The following is a 20,118-nucleotide window of genomic DNA, read 5'->3' as shown; positions in this document are numbered from 1 at the left end:
GTAACATCAGAAGGTATCTTGTTTCAACAGTGAAAATATGTAAATATGCACTATTTTTCAAGTTCAAATCCACCAACATTAATCTACTCTACTGTCTGGTTTGTTTGTCGGACAAAAATGGTGGATTTGGCATTATGATTGGTCAGATCGCCTGTTAATCAAGGGTCAATTGCCAAGATTGGGCAACGTTTAGAAATAACTGGGTCTAAAAAATGACAATTAATGCCATATGTTGCACTTTTCACATGTTTCTTTAAATTGATTTTTAGTGTTATAAGATCATTGTGTCATTTGGAGCAACCACTCATCATGTGGTGCGACCAATAATAGCAATAACAGTATTAAATTAAAAATAAATTTCTATGAATGTGAATCACTGCTACAGCATGCTTCAGTGTGTTTTTTTTTTTATTATTATTATCAGTTTTATGCAATTTACAGAAAAATAAGTCTGCTAACTATATTTAAGAAAGCAACTCTGAAATTATGGAACAAAAATATGGTATCATTACTTACAAAAACTCAAATACTTTGTTTCTAAACACGACTTACTGAGAATATCTAAAAAAAAATGTTAAGCATGTTAAGGAAATTAATAAATTTTAATATAAATCATGGTTGCACCACACTTTTTAAGGCTGCAGCCGATTCATTTAGATGAAAAAAAAAAAACACTAAAACCACTTAATTTTAAAATTTAATATGAATTTATGTGTACACAACATTCTTCTCCTTCTTTTTTTTTAAAAAAAAGAAATTAATACATTTTATTTTGGAGAACTAACGCTTTTAATTTAATGTGTTATGTGCCGTTTCTTTGTAATTAATTGTAAAATTTACTAGCAATTTCTAAAAGAAAATTGTATTCAAAACCAAGCTCAAAAATCTAAGGGTGGCATCTGCATAGGCTTTTTTTTTTTTTTTTTTTTAATTATCAGTTTTATGCAATTTACAGAAAAATAAGTCTGCTAACTATATTTAAGAAGGCAACTCTGAAATTATGGAACAAAAATATGGTATCATTACTTACAAAAACTCAAATACTTTGTTTCTAAACACTTGAATTACTGAGAACATCTTAAAAAATGTTAAGCATGTTAAGGAAATTAATAAATTTTAATATAAATCATGGTTGCACCACATGACATTTTTTAAGGCTAATATGAATTTATGTGTACACAACATTCTTCTTCTTTTTTTTATTATAGAAATTAATGCATTTTATTTTGGAGAACTAACGCTTTTAATTCAACGTGTTATGTGCCGTTTCTTTGTAATTAATTGTAAAATTTACTAGCAATTTCTAAAAGAAAACTGTTCCAAGTTGTATTCAAAATCAAGCTCAAAAATCTAAAGGTGGCATCTGCATAGGTATGAATATCCATAACGGTTCTGCTAGGAGCAATATTATTTTTGGTCTGTATAGAAATGCTGCAGTATTTTCAACAGTGTGTGCAACAGTCTGCTCAACATACCTCCTCTGCATGTATGTCACAGAGCTTGTTCCCGGACAGAAGTTTGTTCTTCAGGCTTTTATTCTGCAAAACAGGAAAAGGCAATAAATAGAGATATACTGTACCGACGGCTTTGTAACATCAAGCATGAAACAAGCCCCGACGTCTTGTTTTATCTAGGTAAATACACTCAATTTAATGGTACCCCTGTCCCTGCAGACAAAAGCAATGCTTCAACTGTTTCCATTGAGCTCATTTTGACAGTTCCCTCACCAGCTTATTGAAGCTCAAGGTGACCCAGGAGTATATGCCTCATTTCTGTAATAACCCGCAGTGGATGTCTTTATGGAAATAGATGATGGTAGATTAAGAATCAATACAGAGATGATGGTGGTGCTGAGTTTAATCTAGTGCTTTTTTCCACCTCCTCTTTTTTCTTTCTCTCTGTTCGTGTCCTTTTGCTTTTATTTTTTCTCTCATTATCTCTCTCTCCCTGCCTCAATTTCTCACTTCCTTTGTCTCCGTGTTGCTCTCAGATGCAAATGTACATGCTTTTAGTGGCAATGTCACCCAGTTTCAGACCCACCAGGATTTCGCAGGACTTTTTGCTGATAATTGCAGCTCCAAAAAATAACTGCATTTCCAGAGGCTTTTCTCTAAAATTGCGATGCTACTTGTGGTATTTTTGGCGTTGTTTTGCAGTTAAAACCCAGAAACAATCATGCAGTTAGTGTTAGTGATAGAAGTGCAATTACCTGTAATTATATTAGGCCATAACAACTGAATTTGCAGTACGCGTTGAAATATTAAGACAACAATGATGCAACAGCTTGTATATTTGTGTATTCTGTATTCAGCATTAATAAAAACAGAATGTGTGTGTGATCTTGTTAAAGGGATAGTTCAACTCAAGCCATCGTAGCTGTATGACTTTCTTCTTTCAGTAGAATACAATCAGAGTTATATATATTTTTTTAAAATGTCTTGGCTCTTCTAAGCTTTATAATGGGAGTGAATGGGGTTTTGAAGATTTTTCTTACACAAATACATTGATTCACTTCACAAAGCCTTTGTTAGCCATCCGAAGCTGTGTGGAGTACTTTTTATGATGGATTCAGTTTTTCGGGCTTTAAAATCTCAACACCCATTCACTGCCATTATAAATTTTGGAAGAGCCAGGACATTTTTTGAATATAACTCCGATTGTATTCGTCTGAAAGAAGGATGTCAGATACACCTAGGATGGCTTGAGAGTGAGTAAATCATGGGGTAATTTTCATTTTTGGGTGAACTATCTCTTTAACAAAACCTTTTCAGTCATAAACACAAATGAACAATAGGTTCTGAGATTCTGATAATTTTCTTGAGACAAAATTTACATAATTCATATTTTTTCTATGCATGTCATAAATCACCATTAAAAAAAGATCCAGGACTTTGTAAATTAGATTTATAACAGATTACTTGCATATTACATGTGATAATGTCAATATATAAAGTAATGTTTTTGAGTACTAGGATTTTTTAATAACACAGCTGTGTCAAAATTATTCAACCCCTATTCAACATTGCTGTTTTTAAGTCACTTATTTTTATGGTAGGGAACAAAATTGTCTTAAATCACACTTAAGCCTTTAGAAACTCTATAAAAAAAATTAAAAAAAAAAACTGAATTAGCTTGGCCTGTTACAGTTACATACATTTAGCCCATGCAGTTGAGTAGCAAATATGGCAAAGTCAACAAAGCTCTCACAAAAGCTATAGAGAAGAAATAGCTTTATTATATTAGAAAGTTTAAGACTATATAAAGATTTCTAAGACATTAAAAGTTCCTAGAGACACAGCTGGCAGACTTATTCTATAGTTTAGTTTACTTATTCTAGTGTGTTGTATCAGAAAACCTTTCAGGGTGTTGAACAAAAAAAGCACAATATCATAAAACTGGGGGTTGAATATTTTTGAACATGAACGTTTAAAGCCAATTTGATTTTTTTTATTATTATTCATCAACTTACGTTCTCAGAATTACTCAAATGAGTACTGATAAACTTTCTCTAATAGTGTACTGATGTATTTGTTAAATTGTTTTCACAAAATTTTGTTCTCTGCAACAAAATGTCTTGCAGGTCAAGGAGGTTGAATAACTTCGATTGCAACTGTACATTGTTCAGTTTTAAATAAATGCTATTGAAATTTTTCATTTCTTTATTTTTATTTTAAAATTCTTAATTTAACTCTATACATTTGAAATAATACAGTATTTCACAATATTACTTTTTTTTTTTTCATTATTTTTTACATGCTTTTTACATGCATATTTTACATGCTGTGGTGAGCATAAGAGACTTCTTTTAAAAACAATCTTACAGAACCCAGACAGAACCGAATTGACCTTAACAGAAAAAATTGACTGTTTACTATTGTCCTCCTGCATTATCGACACACTATTTTCTTGTTTAACACTGTAAAGCTGCTTTGACACAATCTGTATTGTAGAAAGTACTATATAAATAAATGTTAAAACATATACAAACTTACTGACATTAATGTTACCGTCTAATGAAGTCAGTAAATGAGAAATGTCTAAGCATTTCTGTGTGCTATTTGTGTAAAGATCAAGGGCACATTATAATTGCATTTTGAAGGGCACTGCTGGAACAGGACGCTTTTTATAGGGTCATTCCAAATGACCACCAATGAGTAACTGGAGAGGACACAAAGAGACAATATTGGATGCTGAAGTTTTATTTGTCTCAACCAGCAAAAAGGATTAGTTCGCTTTCAGAATAAAAATGTCCTGATAATTTACTCAGCCCAAAGTCATCCAAGATGTCCATGTCTTTCATTTCGAAAAGAAATGAAAGTTTTTGAGGAAAACATTGCAGGGTTTTTCTCTGTGTAGTGGATCAACAACTTGAAGGTCCAAACTGCAGTTTCAATGCAGATTCAAATGGCTCTACATGATCCAGCCGAGGAATATGCGTCTTATCTAGCGAAACGATTGGTCATTTTCTAAAAAAAAATAAAAATGTATATACTTTCAACCACAAATGCTCATCTTGCACTAGCCTGACCTCACGCATTACATAATCACATTGGAAAGGTCATGTGTGACATGTTTACAAAGAGAAAGTCAAACGCTCTTTACAAAAAAGGTAAAACAACGTACGCTTTTGAAGTTGGAGGAGAAAATGAGATGGAGTTTTTTTGCCCTACCCTACCTTTTGTAACCAAAGTACACAAAAGAAAGATCTAACAATGCGCCATCGCAGAGCTACCGCAAGAAAATTACCGATTGTGTCGCTAGATAAGACACTTATTCCTCGGCTGGAATCGCATGGAGCCCTTTGAAACTACATTGAAACTGCAATTTGTACCTTCAACCTTTTGGCTCCCATTGAAGTTTACTATATGGAGAAAAATCCTGAAATGTTTTCCCCAAAAACCTTAAATTCGTTTTGACTGAAGATGAACATGAACATCTTGGATGAAATGGAGATGAGTAGATTATCAGGAAATTTTTATTCTGGAAGTAAACTAATCCTTTAACAACTAACATAAATTTTTCCAAAGCCCTGTAAAGTTTTTTTTTTCGCATACGGTTTAAAAATGAAATGGCAGTGACGTCTTTGTAGTCCACACATGTGAGACACAATGAGACCCCCTTCAGAGAGCTGATTAGTTAATATTGCACTTTTTCCCCTTTCAAATTTGTATTTTTTGCAGAAAAATGGTGGAAATAAGAGCAAATTACACAGTACCACAAATAAAACTGTTGAATTTGCATCAATTCATGTGATCGCAAAAAATCTCAATAGCTCATTGCATCTGTCTCACTAAGTGCAGTTTTCATTAAATTGCATCAAATTATAGAATTCATTCATGTGGGGAACAAAAATGCATTTCATTCACTTCCAAGTGACGTTTGACAGAAAATTTCAAAACAACTAAAAATGGCAAAGCCATTATCTCGGCAGAACACTTGCTTTGCATTCCATATGCTCGTTGCTTCCGTCATTAAATTAACGCTGAAAGTTCAACAGGTTCTTTTCTACTTTTACTGTAATTACAACACCTGCTGTGTAACGAGTCACAGTGGCCCACACCAACAAACCGACTGGGGAATATATAATAGCTGGTGGGCCACAGAGGTGTTACATTAAAGTGACTGTGTGTGAAAGAGAAAGAATAAGAACGGTGAAAGGAAGGAAGGGACGTTCTGAGAGCGAGTGAAAGAGTGTTTGAGGTAATGAAGCAGAATAGCATTGCACTACGATTCAATGAGGTGGAATTGGCCGAGTATCAAATCCACACACTTGCATTTCTACTCCTCTCTGAAGAAGAACGAGCGCCCAAGTCTATAAGAAAAATGGCAGCTGTCATTAAAAGTGACATGTGGCTGCCCTACTACAGACTGCAATGACACAAGGATCCACCCAGGCAGATAGGGCACAGCACAGTCAAGTCACTTCAAACAACAACCATGAAAAAAAATTCAGATTTGAACAGTATAGCCTTAAAGGGATTGTTCACACAAATGAGACTTCTGTCATCATTTATTCTGCCTTATGTTGTTCCAAACCTGTATGACATTCTTTATTCTGTGTAACATAAAAGAAGGTATTTAAAAAAAAAAAAAAAAGCTATGTCCAAAGTTGTTGTCATATGTTCAGATCAACATGAGGATGAGTAAATGATGACTGGATTTCTATTTTTAAATGAACTATTACTTTTAATCTTGCATTTTGTTTTCATTCCCTGTTTAATAAACTATAAAGTGTAATTGAGTGATAAGCAAAATTCACTCAGCCACGGTAAGTGATATAACCAGTACTTTAACCAATTAAATAGTTATTATGCTGTCATCATCTATTACTTGACTTCAGTTGAACTAAGGGATACATTTTCTATTTTATGTTCAATTAAAAGCCATTCCACTGTAGACTTTACCTTGAAAAACACAGCGTACTGCAGTAGTCAGAACATAAATCTCTATTGAGAAAAAATATCATGGCATTTTTATATTTTCTCCATTAATTTACGACCAGCAGTTGGCAAAAAGAAACTGCTGTGGCTGGTGATTGTTCTCTGCTTTGATGAGTGAAAGCATTAAACATTGTTTTATTTTATTTCGCATTTAATCTCACATATCCTGTACATGCTACTATTAAATATTATTGCACGCATTCAGAATTAATACATTAATAATAGTTCCTATTAAAATGTAAAAAGGCAGTACCTCTTGCTGAAGGTCTTTGATGATTTTGGTCTTCTTTTCCATTTCCATCTTTAAGAACTTTATCTGCATTGAAAGGGGGAAAAATTGCATATTAAAGCCCCAGTAGCATTTTGAACAGAAAAAAGCTTAAATTGTGCATGGTTTTTAATGTGATTTATGGAAGAATGATGTATGTTGTTAAATATACAGTACACTATCATTCAAAAATTTGGGGTCAGCAAAATGTTTTAATGTTTTTGAAGTTTACAAAAGTTCAGTAAAAACAGTAATATTTGTGAAAATTTATTACAAAAAAAAATTAACTGTCTTTTATTGAAGCCCATTTCCATCACTGAATAAAAAAATCAAATAAACGTTATTGCGACTTTTTATCTCACAATTTAAAAAAAAAATTAGCAGAATTGCAAACTCGCAGTTCTGACCTTTTTTCTCAGAATTGTGATATAAACTCGCAACTGTGAGGTATAAAGTCAGAATTGCATGATATAATCTTGCAATTGTGTGTTATAAAGTCAGGTTTGCGTGATATGAACTTGCAATTGTGCGCTATTAAGTCAGAATTGTGAGATATAGACTCGCAACTGTGAGTTATAAAGTCAGAATTGCAAGATATAAACAATTTTGACTTTTTCTCAGAATTGCGTGATATAAACTCACAACTGCAAGGTATAAAGTCAGAATTGTTTGATATAATTTTGCAATTGTACGTTATAAAGTCAGAATTGCGGTGATATGAGCTCAAAATTTTCACTTTTTTTCAGAAGTGTGAGATATAAACTCGCAATTCTGACTTTTTCCTCAGAATTGCATGATATAAACTTCCAAATGTGAGTAATAAATGCAGAATTGCATGATATAAACTCACAATTGTGAATTATAGTCAGAACTGCGTAAAATATAAACTCGCAATTCTGCATTATAAAGTCAGAACTGCAAGATATAAACTTGCAATTTTGAGTGATAAAGTCAGAATTGTAAGATATAAACTCCCAATTCTGAGAAATTAAGTCATTTAATTTTTTTCTCAGAATTGCATGATATAAACACGCAATTGTGAGATATAAAGTCAGAATTGCGAAATATAAACTCTGACTTTTTTCTCAGAATTGTGTCATACAGTATAAACACAATGGCAAAAAAAAAAAAATCAGAATTGAGAGTTATAAAGTCCAATTTTGAGGGGGAAAAAAAGACCAATACATTTGATAAGAGTTTTTATCTCACAATTCTGATTTACATCACAATTGTTGTTATAAAGCCAGAATCGCAAGATAAAAACTAACTATAACTTGCAATTGTAAGTTGATATCATGCAATTCTGACTTCGTAACTTGCAATTGCAAGTTTGTATCACGGAATTTTGACAGAAATCAGAACTGTGAGATGTAAACTTGCAACTGCAAGAAAAAAAGTCAGACATTTGAGATAAAAAGTCACAATTACCTTTTTAAATTTTTAATTCAGTGGTAGAAATAGGCTTCTATAGTCTTCAGAGTCACAGCATCCTTTATTTATTTATTATCATCAATGCTGAAAACAGTTATGTTACTTAATATTTGTGTGGAAACTGCTACATTTTTTCCAGAAAGTTCAAAAGAACAAAACAATCAATTTAATGCATCCTTGCTCAATAACTTTTCAACCCCAAACTTTTGCACAGTATGCACAGAAATATAACTGCACAGTTACATAATTTAATTAGATTGTTCTGGTCTTTATATACTTTTTATTCATTGTATTCATTATTTGTTTGCAGGCTTGATTTGTGGGTTTACAGACTGAAATAATAAAGAAATGAAATTGCATAACAAGGGTAGATCTGATCTTACTGTACATTTGCTGTGTATGACTGCAACATAAATTCAAACCTCAGTCATGTTTACCCCTGGTGAACTAAACTCAAATGAAAAGAGAACCATATAAAAATATTTCAGCACGAGCCTATATGGAATACAAATGTGAAAGCGAAGGTTTCCCAAAACAATTCAGAGCAGGGTACAAACAACCAAAAAAGAATCAGAAGTGTTTACAGCCCTGAGGGTGAACCGCAACTCCAATCAAATAGAACGTTCCACTATTGCTCCTTATTCCTTATTCACCCAGCTCAGCCTGAATGTCAAACTACCTCAACTCTCATTCTCTCTCTCCTGCCTGCAGCCATGGCAGACATTGTGGAAAAATAACAACACATCTAAATACTGAGGTCGAGCAGCTGTGCTTGGTTCCAGACAATACGGCAGAAACGTACCTGCGGGTGTATTCATTCTGATTAGCACTTTAATTGAATTCATATACTGCAGTCAATGCATAGATATTTTTTCCAATCTTGGTTTTTTGGATTACAATAGAATGATATCTTGTCCCTCATTTCCTGGTTTCACGCGGCTTTGTTTGCAAACTATATGCAATCTCAGTATAAATTAAGGGAATGTATTAACTAAACATGTTTCTGGTTAGGCATAACACTGACTTCCATTGGTATTGACAAAAAAATTTTTATTTTTCTGATTATGTTTTTATTTTCCTATGGAAGTCAGTTTCCGCCACTAAATAAAAAATAAAAAAAGAAGGTTATTGCAACTTGTTATTTCACAATTCTGACTTTTTTTCTCAGAATTGCGTGATACAAACTCGCAATTCTGACTTTATTCTCAGAAAAATGACTTTATTCTATGAAAAATAAAAACCTGCAATTCTGAGAAATAAAGTCAGAATTGAGTGATATAAACTTGCAAATCTAAAAAACGAAGTCAGAATTTTGTGATATAAACTCAGTTCTGAAAAACAAAGTCAGAATTTTGTGATATAAACTCGCAATTTTCAGAATTTTGTGATATAAACTCGCAATTCTGAAAAACAAAGTCAGAATTTTGTGATATAAACTCGCAATTCTGAAAAAACAAAGTCAGAATTTTGTGATATAAACTCGCAATTCTGAAAAACAATTCTGAAAAAATTCAAAACGAAGTCAGAATTTTGTGATATAAACTCACAATTCTGAAAAACAAGTCAGAATTTTGTGATATAAACTCACAATTCTGAAAAACAAAGTCTGAATTTTGTGATATAAACTCGCAATTCTGAAAAACAAAGTCTGAATTTTGTGATATAAACTCGCAATTCTGAAAAACAAAGTCAGAAAGTCAGAATTTTGTGATATAAACTCTGAAAAAAAAGTCAGAATTTTGTATAAACTCGAATTCTGAAAAACAAAGTCTGAAAAACAAAGTCAGAATTTTGTGATATAAACTCGCAATTCTGAAAAACAAAGTCTGAATTTTGTGATATAAACTCGCAATTCTGAAAAACAAAGTCAGAATTTTGTGATATAAACTCGCAATTCTGAAAAACAAAGTCAGAATTTTGTGATATAAACTCGCAATTCTGAAAAACAAAGTCAGAATTTTGTGATATAAACAAATTCTGAAAAACAAAGTCAGAATTTTGTGATATAAACTCGAAAAACAATTCTGAAAAACTGAAAAATGAAGTCTGAATTTTGTGATATAAACTCGCAATTCTGAAAAAACAAAGTCTGAATTTTGTGATATAAACTCGCAATTCTGAAAAACAAAGTCTGAATTTTGTGTGATATAAAAATGAAGTCTGAATTTTGTGATATAAACTCGCAATTCTGAAAAACAAAGTCTGAATTTTGTGATATAAACTCGCAATTCTGAAAAATGAAGTCAGAATTTTGTGATATAAACTCGCAATTCTGAAAAATGAAGTCAGAATTTTGTGATATAAACTCGCAATTCTGAGAAACAAAGTCTGAATTTTGTGATATAAAGTCTGAAAAACAAAGTCAGAATTTTGAATTTGTGATATAAACTCGCAATTCTGAAAAACAAAGTCTGAATTTTGTGATATAAACTCGCAATTCTGAAAAACAAAGTCTGAATTTTGTGATATAAACTCGCAATTCTGAAAAACAAAGTCTGAATTTTGTGATATAAACTCGCAAAAAATGAAGTCTGAATTTTGTGATATAAACTCGCAATTCTGAAAAACAAAGTCTGAATTTTTTGTGATATAAACTCGCAATTCTGAAAAACAAAGTCAGAATTTTGTGATATAAACTGAATTCTGATAAAAGTCTGATTCTGAAAAACAAAGTCTTTTTGTGATATAAACTCGCAATTCTGAAAAACAAAGTCTGAATTTTGTGATATAAACTCGCAATTCTGAAAACACTAAGTCTGAATTTTGTGATATAAACTCGCAATTCTGAAAAACAAAGTCTGAATTTTGTGATATAAACTCGCAATTCTGAAAAACAAAGTCTGAATTTTGTGATATAAACTCGCAATTTCTGAAAAACAAAGTCAATTCTGAAAAAACAAAGTCTGAATTTTGTGATATAAACTCGCAATTCTGAAAAACAAAGTCTGAATTTTGTGATATAAACTCGCAATTCTGAGAAACAAAGTCCGAATTTTGTGATATAAACTCGCAATTCTGAAAAACAAAGTCTGAATTTTGTGATATAAACTCGCAATTCTGAAAAAACAAGTCAGAATTTTGTGATATAAACTCTCAATTCTGAAAAAACAAAGTCTGAATTTTGTGATATAAACTCACAATTCTGAAAAAACAAAGTCTGAATTTGTGACATAAACTCGCAATTCTGAGAAACAAAGTCTGAATTTGATATAAACTTGCAATTCTGAGAAACAAAGTCTGAATTTTGTGATATAAACTCGCAATTCTGAAAAAACAAAGTCCGAATTTTGTGATATAAACTGAATTCTGAAAAACAAAGTCTGAATTTTGTGAATAAACTCAAAAAAACAAAGTCTGAATTTTGTGATATAAACTCGCAATTCTGAAAAAAAAAAAGTCTATAAACTCGCAATTCTGAAAAACAAAGTTTTTGTGATATAAACTCGCAATTCGCAATTCTGAAAAACAAAGTCAGAATTTTGTGATATAAACTCGCAATTCTGAAAAAACAAAGTCAGAATTTTGTGATATAAACTCGCAATTCTGAAAAAACAAAGTCAGAATTTTGTGATATAAACTCGCAATTCTGAAAAACAAAGTCTGAATTTTGTGATATAAACTCGCAATTCTGAAAAACAAAGTCAATTTTTGTGATATAAACTTTCTGATAAACAAAGTCAAATATAAACTCGCAATTCTGAAAAACAAAGTCAGAATTTTGTGATATAAACTCGCAATTCTGAAAATCAAGTCAGAATTTTGTGATATAAACTCAATTCTGAAATTCTGATATAAACTGAACAGTCAATTCTGAGAAACAAAGTCCGAATTTTGTGATATAAACTCACAATTCTGAGAAACAAAGTCCGAATTTGATATAAACTTGCAATTCTGAGAAACAAAGTCTGAATTTTGTGATATAAACTCGCAATTCTGAAAAAACAAAGTCTGAATTTTGTGATATAAACTCGCAATTCTGAAAAACAAAGTCTGAATTTGTGATATAAACTCGCAATTCTGAAAAAAACAAAGTCAGAATTTTGTGATATAAACTCACAATTCTGAAAAAGCAAATATAAACTCGCAATTCTGAAAAAACAAAGTCAGAATTTTGTGATATAAACTCGCAATTCTGAAAAAACAAAGTCAGAATTTTGTGATATAAACTCACAATTCTGAAAAACAAAGTCTGAATTTTGTGATATAAACTCGCAATTCTGAAAAAACGAAGTCTGAATTTTGTGATATAAACTCGCAATTCTGAGAAACGAAGTCAGAATTTTGTGATATAAACTCACAATTCTGAAAAAACAAAGTCAGAATTTTGTGATATGTAAACAGGCTTCGATATTTTCCAGCTATTTATCAGATATGTCAAAGAATGCTTGGATGTTTTTATCCATTTAATGGAAGTTAGTGGGGTCCAAAACAGAACTGAACCCCATTGACTTTCAGTGCATGAACCAAAAAACACTTCTTCTGTGAAACATGAAAGAACAATTTCATTTCAAGAAGAACATTTCCTTTAAGTAGCTTAAACTGTCTCTACTTCATGAGTTTTGAATACGCAGTTTTAATATGGACTTTATTCCTCTTACCATAACAGTTCGGTCACAGGATAATGCTAACGGCTCAACATAATAGCTAGATAATATAAAGGTTGTCATAAAATGACACTTACAGGCAAACAAAAGGTCAGAGCTCGTTGGGCCGTTTCAACAGCACTGTAATATGTTAACATTTCCCGGACTGAACAGCCACATTGTTGCAGCTTGTGAATATATCTGGGGTTGTGAATCGGCTTTGCTATCTGTAATTGGTGTCAATTGGTGGTGAACTGTTCGCAGGATGGAAAGAATGGTCAGAGCTGGCGAAATGCTAATTCTCAGTGATTCATTCTCATTCCAAACACGAGCCCCTGTGCCTCTATCCCCCGCAGTACTGCGCACAGCCACACACAGAGATGAAACAAGAAAAGTTGCACGCAGATAATTGTGTATCTCCTCCCGAGTCAGCAAGGTGCTTCCTACAGTTTTCCATAATTACTGTAACATAACTCTTTCAGACCTAAAGGTAAACGCCTAAAATAGAAGTGACTTTCTCTGGCCCCTCTACAGTATGTCATCGCAGTGACTTTAATGAGGATTCTAGTGTTCTCCTGGTAATTAGTTTAGACAGGGGTACTTGAAGAGGTGACACAGCAGAATGAATGAAACATTCAAAATAGAGAAGTCAAGATATTAGTCCAAACATGCAGCAATATCAATCCTAAACGACTCTCTTTCTGCACTGACGTACTGTCTCATTAGTCATTCTAGTTTTTAAGGGTAAAACTTTTTTTTGTTTCTCTTTAATATATTTTCTCCTCATTTTAAGGGTTTTGAAATATTAATTTGCCAGTATTCCTAGATCTAGTCAAGAACCTAGACTTTTTAGTTTCCCCTTTAAAATAAATTTATACTTTGTACTTGTACAAATAAAAAAAAAAATAAAAATTCAATTAACTTTTATATACTATTTGTAATGTTTTAAAAGTAATAGATTTAAAATGCATTTATTTTATGCTAAGTAAAGTTCAAGTATATTAACATATTTACTGACATCTCGCTAAGGACTTACTGATATAAAAAAAAAATAATTAAACTTTATTTGGAGTACTACTTGTGCACAATGCACATTTCTTAATATTAAGACTAAAATATGTTTTAATGTCACTATTGATGAGGACTGCATGATCTTTAAATAATATCAGTCTTTAAAGAAGTTCACTTCCAGAACAAAAATTTACAGATAATTTACTCACCCCCTTGTCATCCAAGATGTTCATATCTTTCTTTCCTCAGTCGTAAAGAAATTAAGTTTCTTAAGGAAAACATTCCAAAATTATTCTCCATATATGGTGTCCGTGAATGTAAACTCTCAAAATACAGTTTCAATGCAGCTTCAAAGGGCTCTAAACGATTCCAGCTAAGAAATAAGGATCTTATCTAGTGAAACAATCGGTTATTTTCTTGTGTACAATTTATATACTTTTTAACCTCGAACGCTCGTCTTGTCTATTCTCTGCGACGCGCATGCGAACTCTGTGTAATCCGGTTCAATACAGTTAGGGTAGATCTAAAAACTCCCATCTCATTTTCTACTCCAACTTTAAAATCATCCTAAATCATTGTTTTACCTTTTTTTTGTAAAGGGCATTTGATCTTCTTTGCGCGTTTACTTTATAAACACTGGGTCGGTACTTCTGCAGCGATGTAAGACAATGTTAAAGTTGGAGGAGAAAATGAGATGCGAGTTTTTCAACATACCCTAACTGTATTGACCCTGGATTACACAGAGTTTGCATGCACATTGCAGAGAATAGAGAAGATGAGCATTTGAGGTGATAATTGGTTACACATATGGTGCAGTTGTGCCTTGGGTGTCCTGAGATTGAGTCCTGCCTCGTGGAACTTCTCATTTAAATGCAGATTATTTAAAGTGTACCTAAAGTATACTTGCAATAGTTCCACTATAGCATAATTAATAATATACTTAAGTATCTATTTAGTTGGACTTGAGCACTACTTCTGCACAATTAAAGTGCATTAAGTACAAAACTAATTGTTCCAGTTTAGCAGACTTTAAATATACCAGTTTAGTATATTAAAAGGGCAGTTGCAGGGTATTTGTATTAAGCACATAATATGTTTTTGTAGCATACTGATTTAATACATTGAAGTATATTTATTTTTCACTAAGGGCCCCTACACTCTTAAAGGGACAGTTCACACAAAAAATTATATTATGTCATTAATTACTCACCCCCATGTCGCAAACTCGTAAGGCCTTGTTCATCTTCGGAATACAAATTAAAACATTTTTGAATCCGAGAGCTTTCTTAGACCTTATAGACAGCAACACAACTAACATGTTCAAGACCCAGAAAGGTAGTAAGGACAGCGTTAAAATAGTCCATGTGACATCAGTGGTAACGAAGACTGACATGGAAGGGGAAAAAAATGTTGAATAAAGTCGTTATTTTTTAGCTTCATAAAACTAAGGTTGAACCACTGATGTCACATGGACTATTTTAACAATATCCTTACTACCTTTCTGGGCCTTCAACGTGGTAGAACCGCACGCAGAGTCAGAAAGCGCTCCGAATTTATCAAAAATACCTTCATTTGTGTTCCAAAGATAAACGCAGGTCTTACCTGTTTGAAACAAAATGAGGGTGAGTAATTAATGATAGAATTTTAATTTTTGGGTGAACTATCACTTAAAAATTCTTTAATGGCAGTGATTTAGATTTTTAAAGAGGTTTTTTAAAGAGGTCCTTTTAAGAACTGCTTGCTGAAAGGTTCTTTGGGGAAGCTAAAATTGTTCTTCCATGGCATCATTGTGAAAACTCCCTTTTGAATCTTTAGTTTTAAGAGCGTATCCGAAGAATCACCCATGGACAAATAAAACCGATGATTTTGTGAACAAACAAGTGAGTGGCAAAACGCTATGGACCATTATCATTAGTATTTTGACGCAAGCCCCAAAGGCCATGTTTATGTGGTTAGCAGTTTGAGTGGACTGTATTTATACAGTTTAACACATCAGTGTAAAGGGTCTCACAGTGGCCTGCTGTTTCTCTGCACGTTCAGCTGCATCATCCAGTTGTTTCTGCAGAGCTGCCTGGAGTGACTTCATCTCATCCCTGTGAATGAGAGAGAGAGAGAGACAGAGAAAAACAAATGGAAAACAGTGAATAAGAGTGCACAGGGGAATAGTGATCACAATGGCCACTCCAAGGGCTTACGTTTATCTTTTATGTCTGATGTACACATTCTGGAACACCTATAATGCAATTTCTGAACATGAGCACAACCCAAAATTCACCAATCAAAACTGATTACAAATCACTGAACAATATCTATAAATAAAAGCCCACGATAAATATGTAAATTAACATAGCCTGGGAAATGATTTAAGACCGAAATCTAATCAGCTGCACTGTGTTGTTCAGAACTAAAATTTGCTACATATCTATGCTTTATTCCATTAGAATTGTTTAGACAGTTTTAATATTTGGTCATTCAAACATTCTTGGAAGAAACCGACTAATTAAATAAATAACTGGAGATAAATAAGCAAGGATGAGGGGGCAAGCTTGTTATTAACTAACTTTTTGTCCCTATGGTGAAAACTCACCAAACTTTGCATGCATGCGGGGTCTTGGCTAATTGCATTCTCTGTAATTTTAGGATGGATGGGATGTATGGTTGCCTAGCAACTAGTGGATAAATTTGCAGTATTCATAACATCAGCCCCACTACACTGTTTGAGCTCAAGACTTAATATTTCACATGAGAGTCACTCTCCTTATAGAAAACAAATTTGCCTCAAGGACCACCAAGTTCCACAATTAAGATATTTTTCAGTATTTGACATCTCAGGCAAAACCAGAGGCTAAATCCTTCTTGAGAACTGCTCATCCAATTGATCAAATGAGATTTATGACATGCCATCTTTGGAATGGGCTTTCGTATGTTTACATAATTTAACCAGATCTAGAAATCAAAATGTTAGATTGTCATAAAAGGCCACTGAGGGTGCATAGCAGCCACAAGGGATGTACTCATGAAGACTTTTGAATCATAATATGACAAAAAGGACATCAAAACAGATTTAACAGACACAGACATGTGAAGGTCAGACGCTGCAAGCCCACAAGTGCACCATTACGGTCAAGGCCTTTTCTCTTTCATCTACTTTATGATGTCTTTTTATGCCCACTGGATTCTATTAATTGCTGCTTGCAGCCTCATTTTAAAGTTTATTTTTAGTTTAATGAGACGTAAGAGCCATACTTATTATTGCTTGTTAAATGACTCATCTGTATCAGCATGTGAATTATAAAAGAAATATTCTGATATAAAGTATCTGAGACCAACAGTGAGAAAAATGCTTTTATTTTGCATTTAATCTAATACAATTGAAAATTTTTATATTGTTTTAAACTACATAATCATGACAACAATTTTAATGAAAAGCAGAATTACAATGAACGGAATTCCAGACTTTTTCTGCATTTTCTGCCATTTGCTAGAAATAGTGAAGAATCTGAAATATTCAACCCAGGCCCATGGCACAATTTCTGCAAAATTACATTATTTTGGTTTGTGCATGTTTCACAATCAGTGTTGGGAATGTTACTTCAAAAAAGTAATTAGTTATAGTTACTAGTTACTTCTCAAAATAGTAACTGTGTTAGTAACTGAGTTACATCATTATAAAAGTAATTAATTACCAGGGAAAGTAACTACTGTGTTACTTAAAAAAAAAAAAAAAAAAAAAAGTTCAAATATGTCAAATAACTTGGAATTAAAATTGAATTTTTCAGTTTACTGAAACTAGACTAATTACTAGACTTACTGAAACTAATATTAAATATCTGATGTAGTATTATATAGTAGTCAACATTTGAAGCAGATCAAACAAGTTAATCTAAGTTGTCCAAAGACAACAATGGGTATTATTTTGGTTTTCGGACAACTTTGATGAAAGGTTTTGGTCCACTTTAAATGTTGACTACTATACATATATAGAGCTTAATGGCACAGTTTTTTAAATATCTGAAAGTGCACTTAGCATCAGTCAGTCAAGCATTATAATATGACATTATGATAATTTAGAATAAAACTACTACGAATTCTACTACTAATAACAATATAAAACACACTAAGGATTAATGAGCTGCTGGTTCATGAATATTAATCATGTTGTTTGTGTTCGCTCTAACTGATTTCCTGAAATCAAAACAGAGACGGTAATAGGTGAGCGCCAGCCAATGAGATTGCCGTTTGCGCATTAGTTCCGCCTACTACCGGAGAAGCCCGCAGTTCTTAAAAGCTGAAGAAGCACTAAACTGGTATACCAAAAATAAAGTCTGCTAAATTGGAACAAGTAATTTTGTACTTCATGCACTTTTGTTGTGTGGAAGTAGTGCTGAAGTCCAAATAAAGATATACTGAAGTGTATTTGAGGAACTATTGCAAGTATACTTCAGGTACACTTTAAATATCTTGCATGAAAAGATATTATTGAAAGATCATTCAGTACTCATCAATAGTGGAATAAAAACACATTTTAGGCTTAATATTAAGAAATAGGCATTGTGCACAAGTACTAAATAAAATTTTATTATAATTTTTGCATCAGCAAGTCTCAAGCAATATGTCAGCTAATATAGTTTATAAGTAAATCAAGAGATTTGAACCATACTTAGTACGAAATAAATGCTTTTTTTTAACATATTACTTTTTTTACTAGTGGAAACATTCAGTAGGTGGCACTAAAAGAGTGTTTTATTTGAAACACATGAATGTGAATCATTACCATCAATATTTACCATTTGCACTAACCCCAACACTAAACCTAACAAATAGTGTTAACAAAAGCAAACATGAGATAAAACGCATTAGCTGAAGCAAGAATGCCAGTTTTAGCATTCTTCTACAAGTCTTTAAGCTCTTTCATCAAGTGCCATGACTTGTGTTTCAAAAGATTTGTACACAAGTTCGTAAGTGCTGAACTGTACCAGGTGAGCTATCGAGCAAGTTTACTACATCCAAAAAGCCATACATATAGAGCTGGTCATGACATGCAAATGTCAAAATGTCTCAATTTACAAATCATGCACTATGGTAAACATTTTTTGAGGTCATGAGAAGCAGGGAACTGCTGGAAAATGTCTTTATTTGTTAATAACCTGCCCTTGTATTTGCAATTTATGTGAAAAGAAATAAACAGTCGTTTTACTGTTCATTTCAGCAGGGCACTACAGTTTATTGTATGTATAGGCACATTTTTCCATTATGCTTAAATTGGAAATATTTCTTATTTATTCAGAATCCTAAAACTTTGTTTATCTGCATGTTTATATCCCAGATTTTTGAACCGCACACTAAGCCTCGGAAAAACATCACCGACTTGCAGGCGAAATACAGCATCCATTGTCATTCTCCTGACTTGTGTAATCACAAATGTCCATGGGACGGTCTGCCCATTTCTTTTCCCACCAGGTGCTTATATTGTCATTTTAATCAAGAAAGTGAAGGTCAGAAACTTCAGCACATCTGCCCTGAATTTCAATATCTGTCTGCTGTTGATTGGGGTTAAAAATAGAAGCCATTACGCACACCTGACACTGGGGGAAATTGAATTCTGTCACTAACTCTCCACAGCCAACATGGTTGAACCTTGATGGATCCAGTCTGCTGCCATGATGCCACCACGAGTGTTCTGGAGCGCTCTGTAGGTTTCTATCACTGAAAACCCATGACAATTTAATCTGATTTAAACCGAGACGGTCATAAAAGCCGCGTTAAAGAACGCTGTTGCTCTTGAAACTGGGAAATAACAGTCGTCGAGAGAGCCTTAGATGTATACGACAAATGGCAGAGCATCTGTCTACAGCCGTACGCATGTAAACAGTTGCTAACAGTCTCTAATTACTGACGGTGGTGTGTGAGAATGAGTAATTCATTAAAGAGTCTCTCAGAGCACTGTTTCCATCACAGTTCATTTCATCTAAAGTTGACCGAAGCACCACATTAGCTGAGATAGTGGTCTCCAAACTTTTTAAAAATTAAAATGCATTATACACCACCATTAACACCACCTTTCAAAAGTTTAGAGCTGGTATGATTTTTTTAAAAAGGAAACTTTTAAGAGAACTCTTAGTGGTAATATGTTTTGTGAATACAGCCCCTGAAGACTGGGGCTGACTAAGTATAAATACTTATATTCCATTATGTTCCATCATTTACGTTTATACTCCATTTGGTTCAGTTCTTCGTCTTAATAGGCCTGCTTCACTTTGCTGGTGATACTTCTAAATCTCACTCTTTCTTAGAATTGCAGCTTTATAAGCAAGTCATTCATATTATGGCTTAGGTCAATGGCTGAGAGTTAATGATACAGCAGTGTTGCTTCGGGAGGAAAGAG

The 20,118-nt window shown here is 32.9% G+C and overlaps 1 protein-coding gene across 2 annotated transcripts in view; it reads right to left on the bottom strand.

Annotated features, from left to right (window-relative positions):
• luzp2 (leucine zipper protein 2) overlaps positions 1 to 20,118 on the bottom strand; it is a 152,433-nt gene that overhangs the window by 34,013 nt on the left and 98,302 nt on the right. For both annotated transcript variants that reach the window (XM_051135050.1, XM_051135049.1), the window contains exons 4-6: positions 15,745 to 15,826; positions 6,694 to 6,756; positions 1,476 to 1,538 (exon numbers count right to left, since the gene is read on the bottom strand). In XM_051135050.1, coding sequence (XP_050991007.1) covers positions 1,476 to 1,538; positions 6,694 to 6,756; positions 15,745 to 15,826 — 208 coding nt within the window. The remainder of the gene's footprint in view (positions 1 to 1,475; positions 1,539 to 6,693; positions 6,757 to 15,744; positions 15,827 to 20,118) is intronic.

The sequence above is a fragment of the Labeo rohita genome, chromosome 18 (assembly GCF_022985175.1).
Source record: "Labeo rohita strain BAU-BD-2019 chromosome 18, IGBB_LRoh.1.0, whole genome shotgun sequence".
Lineage (NCBI taxonomy): Eukaryota > Metazoa > Chordata > Actinopteri > Cypriniformes > Cyprinidae > Labeo > Labeo rohita.
This window is presented reverse-complemented; position numbering and strand designations above follow the sequence as displayed.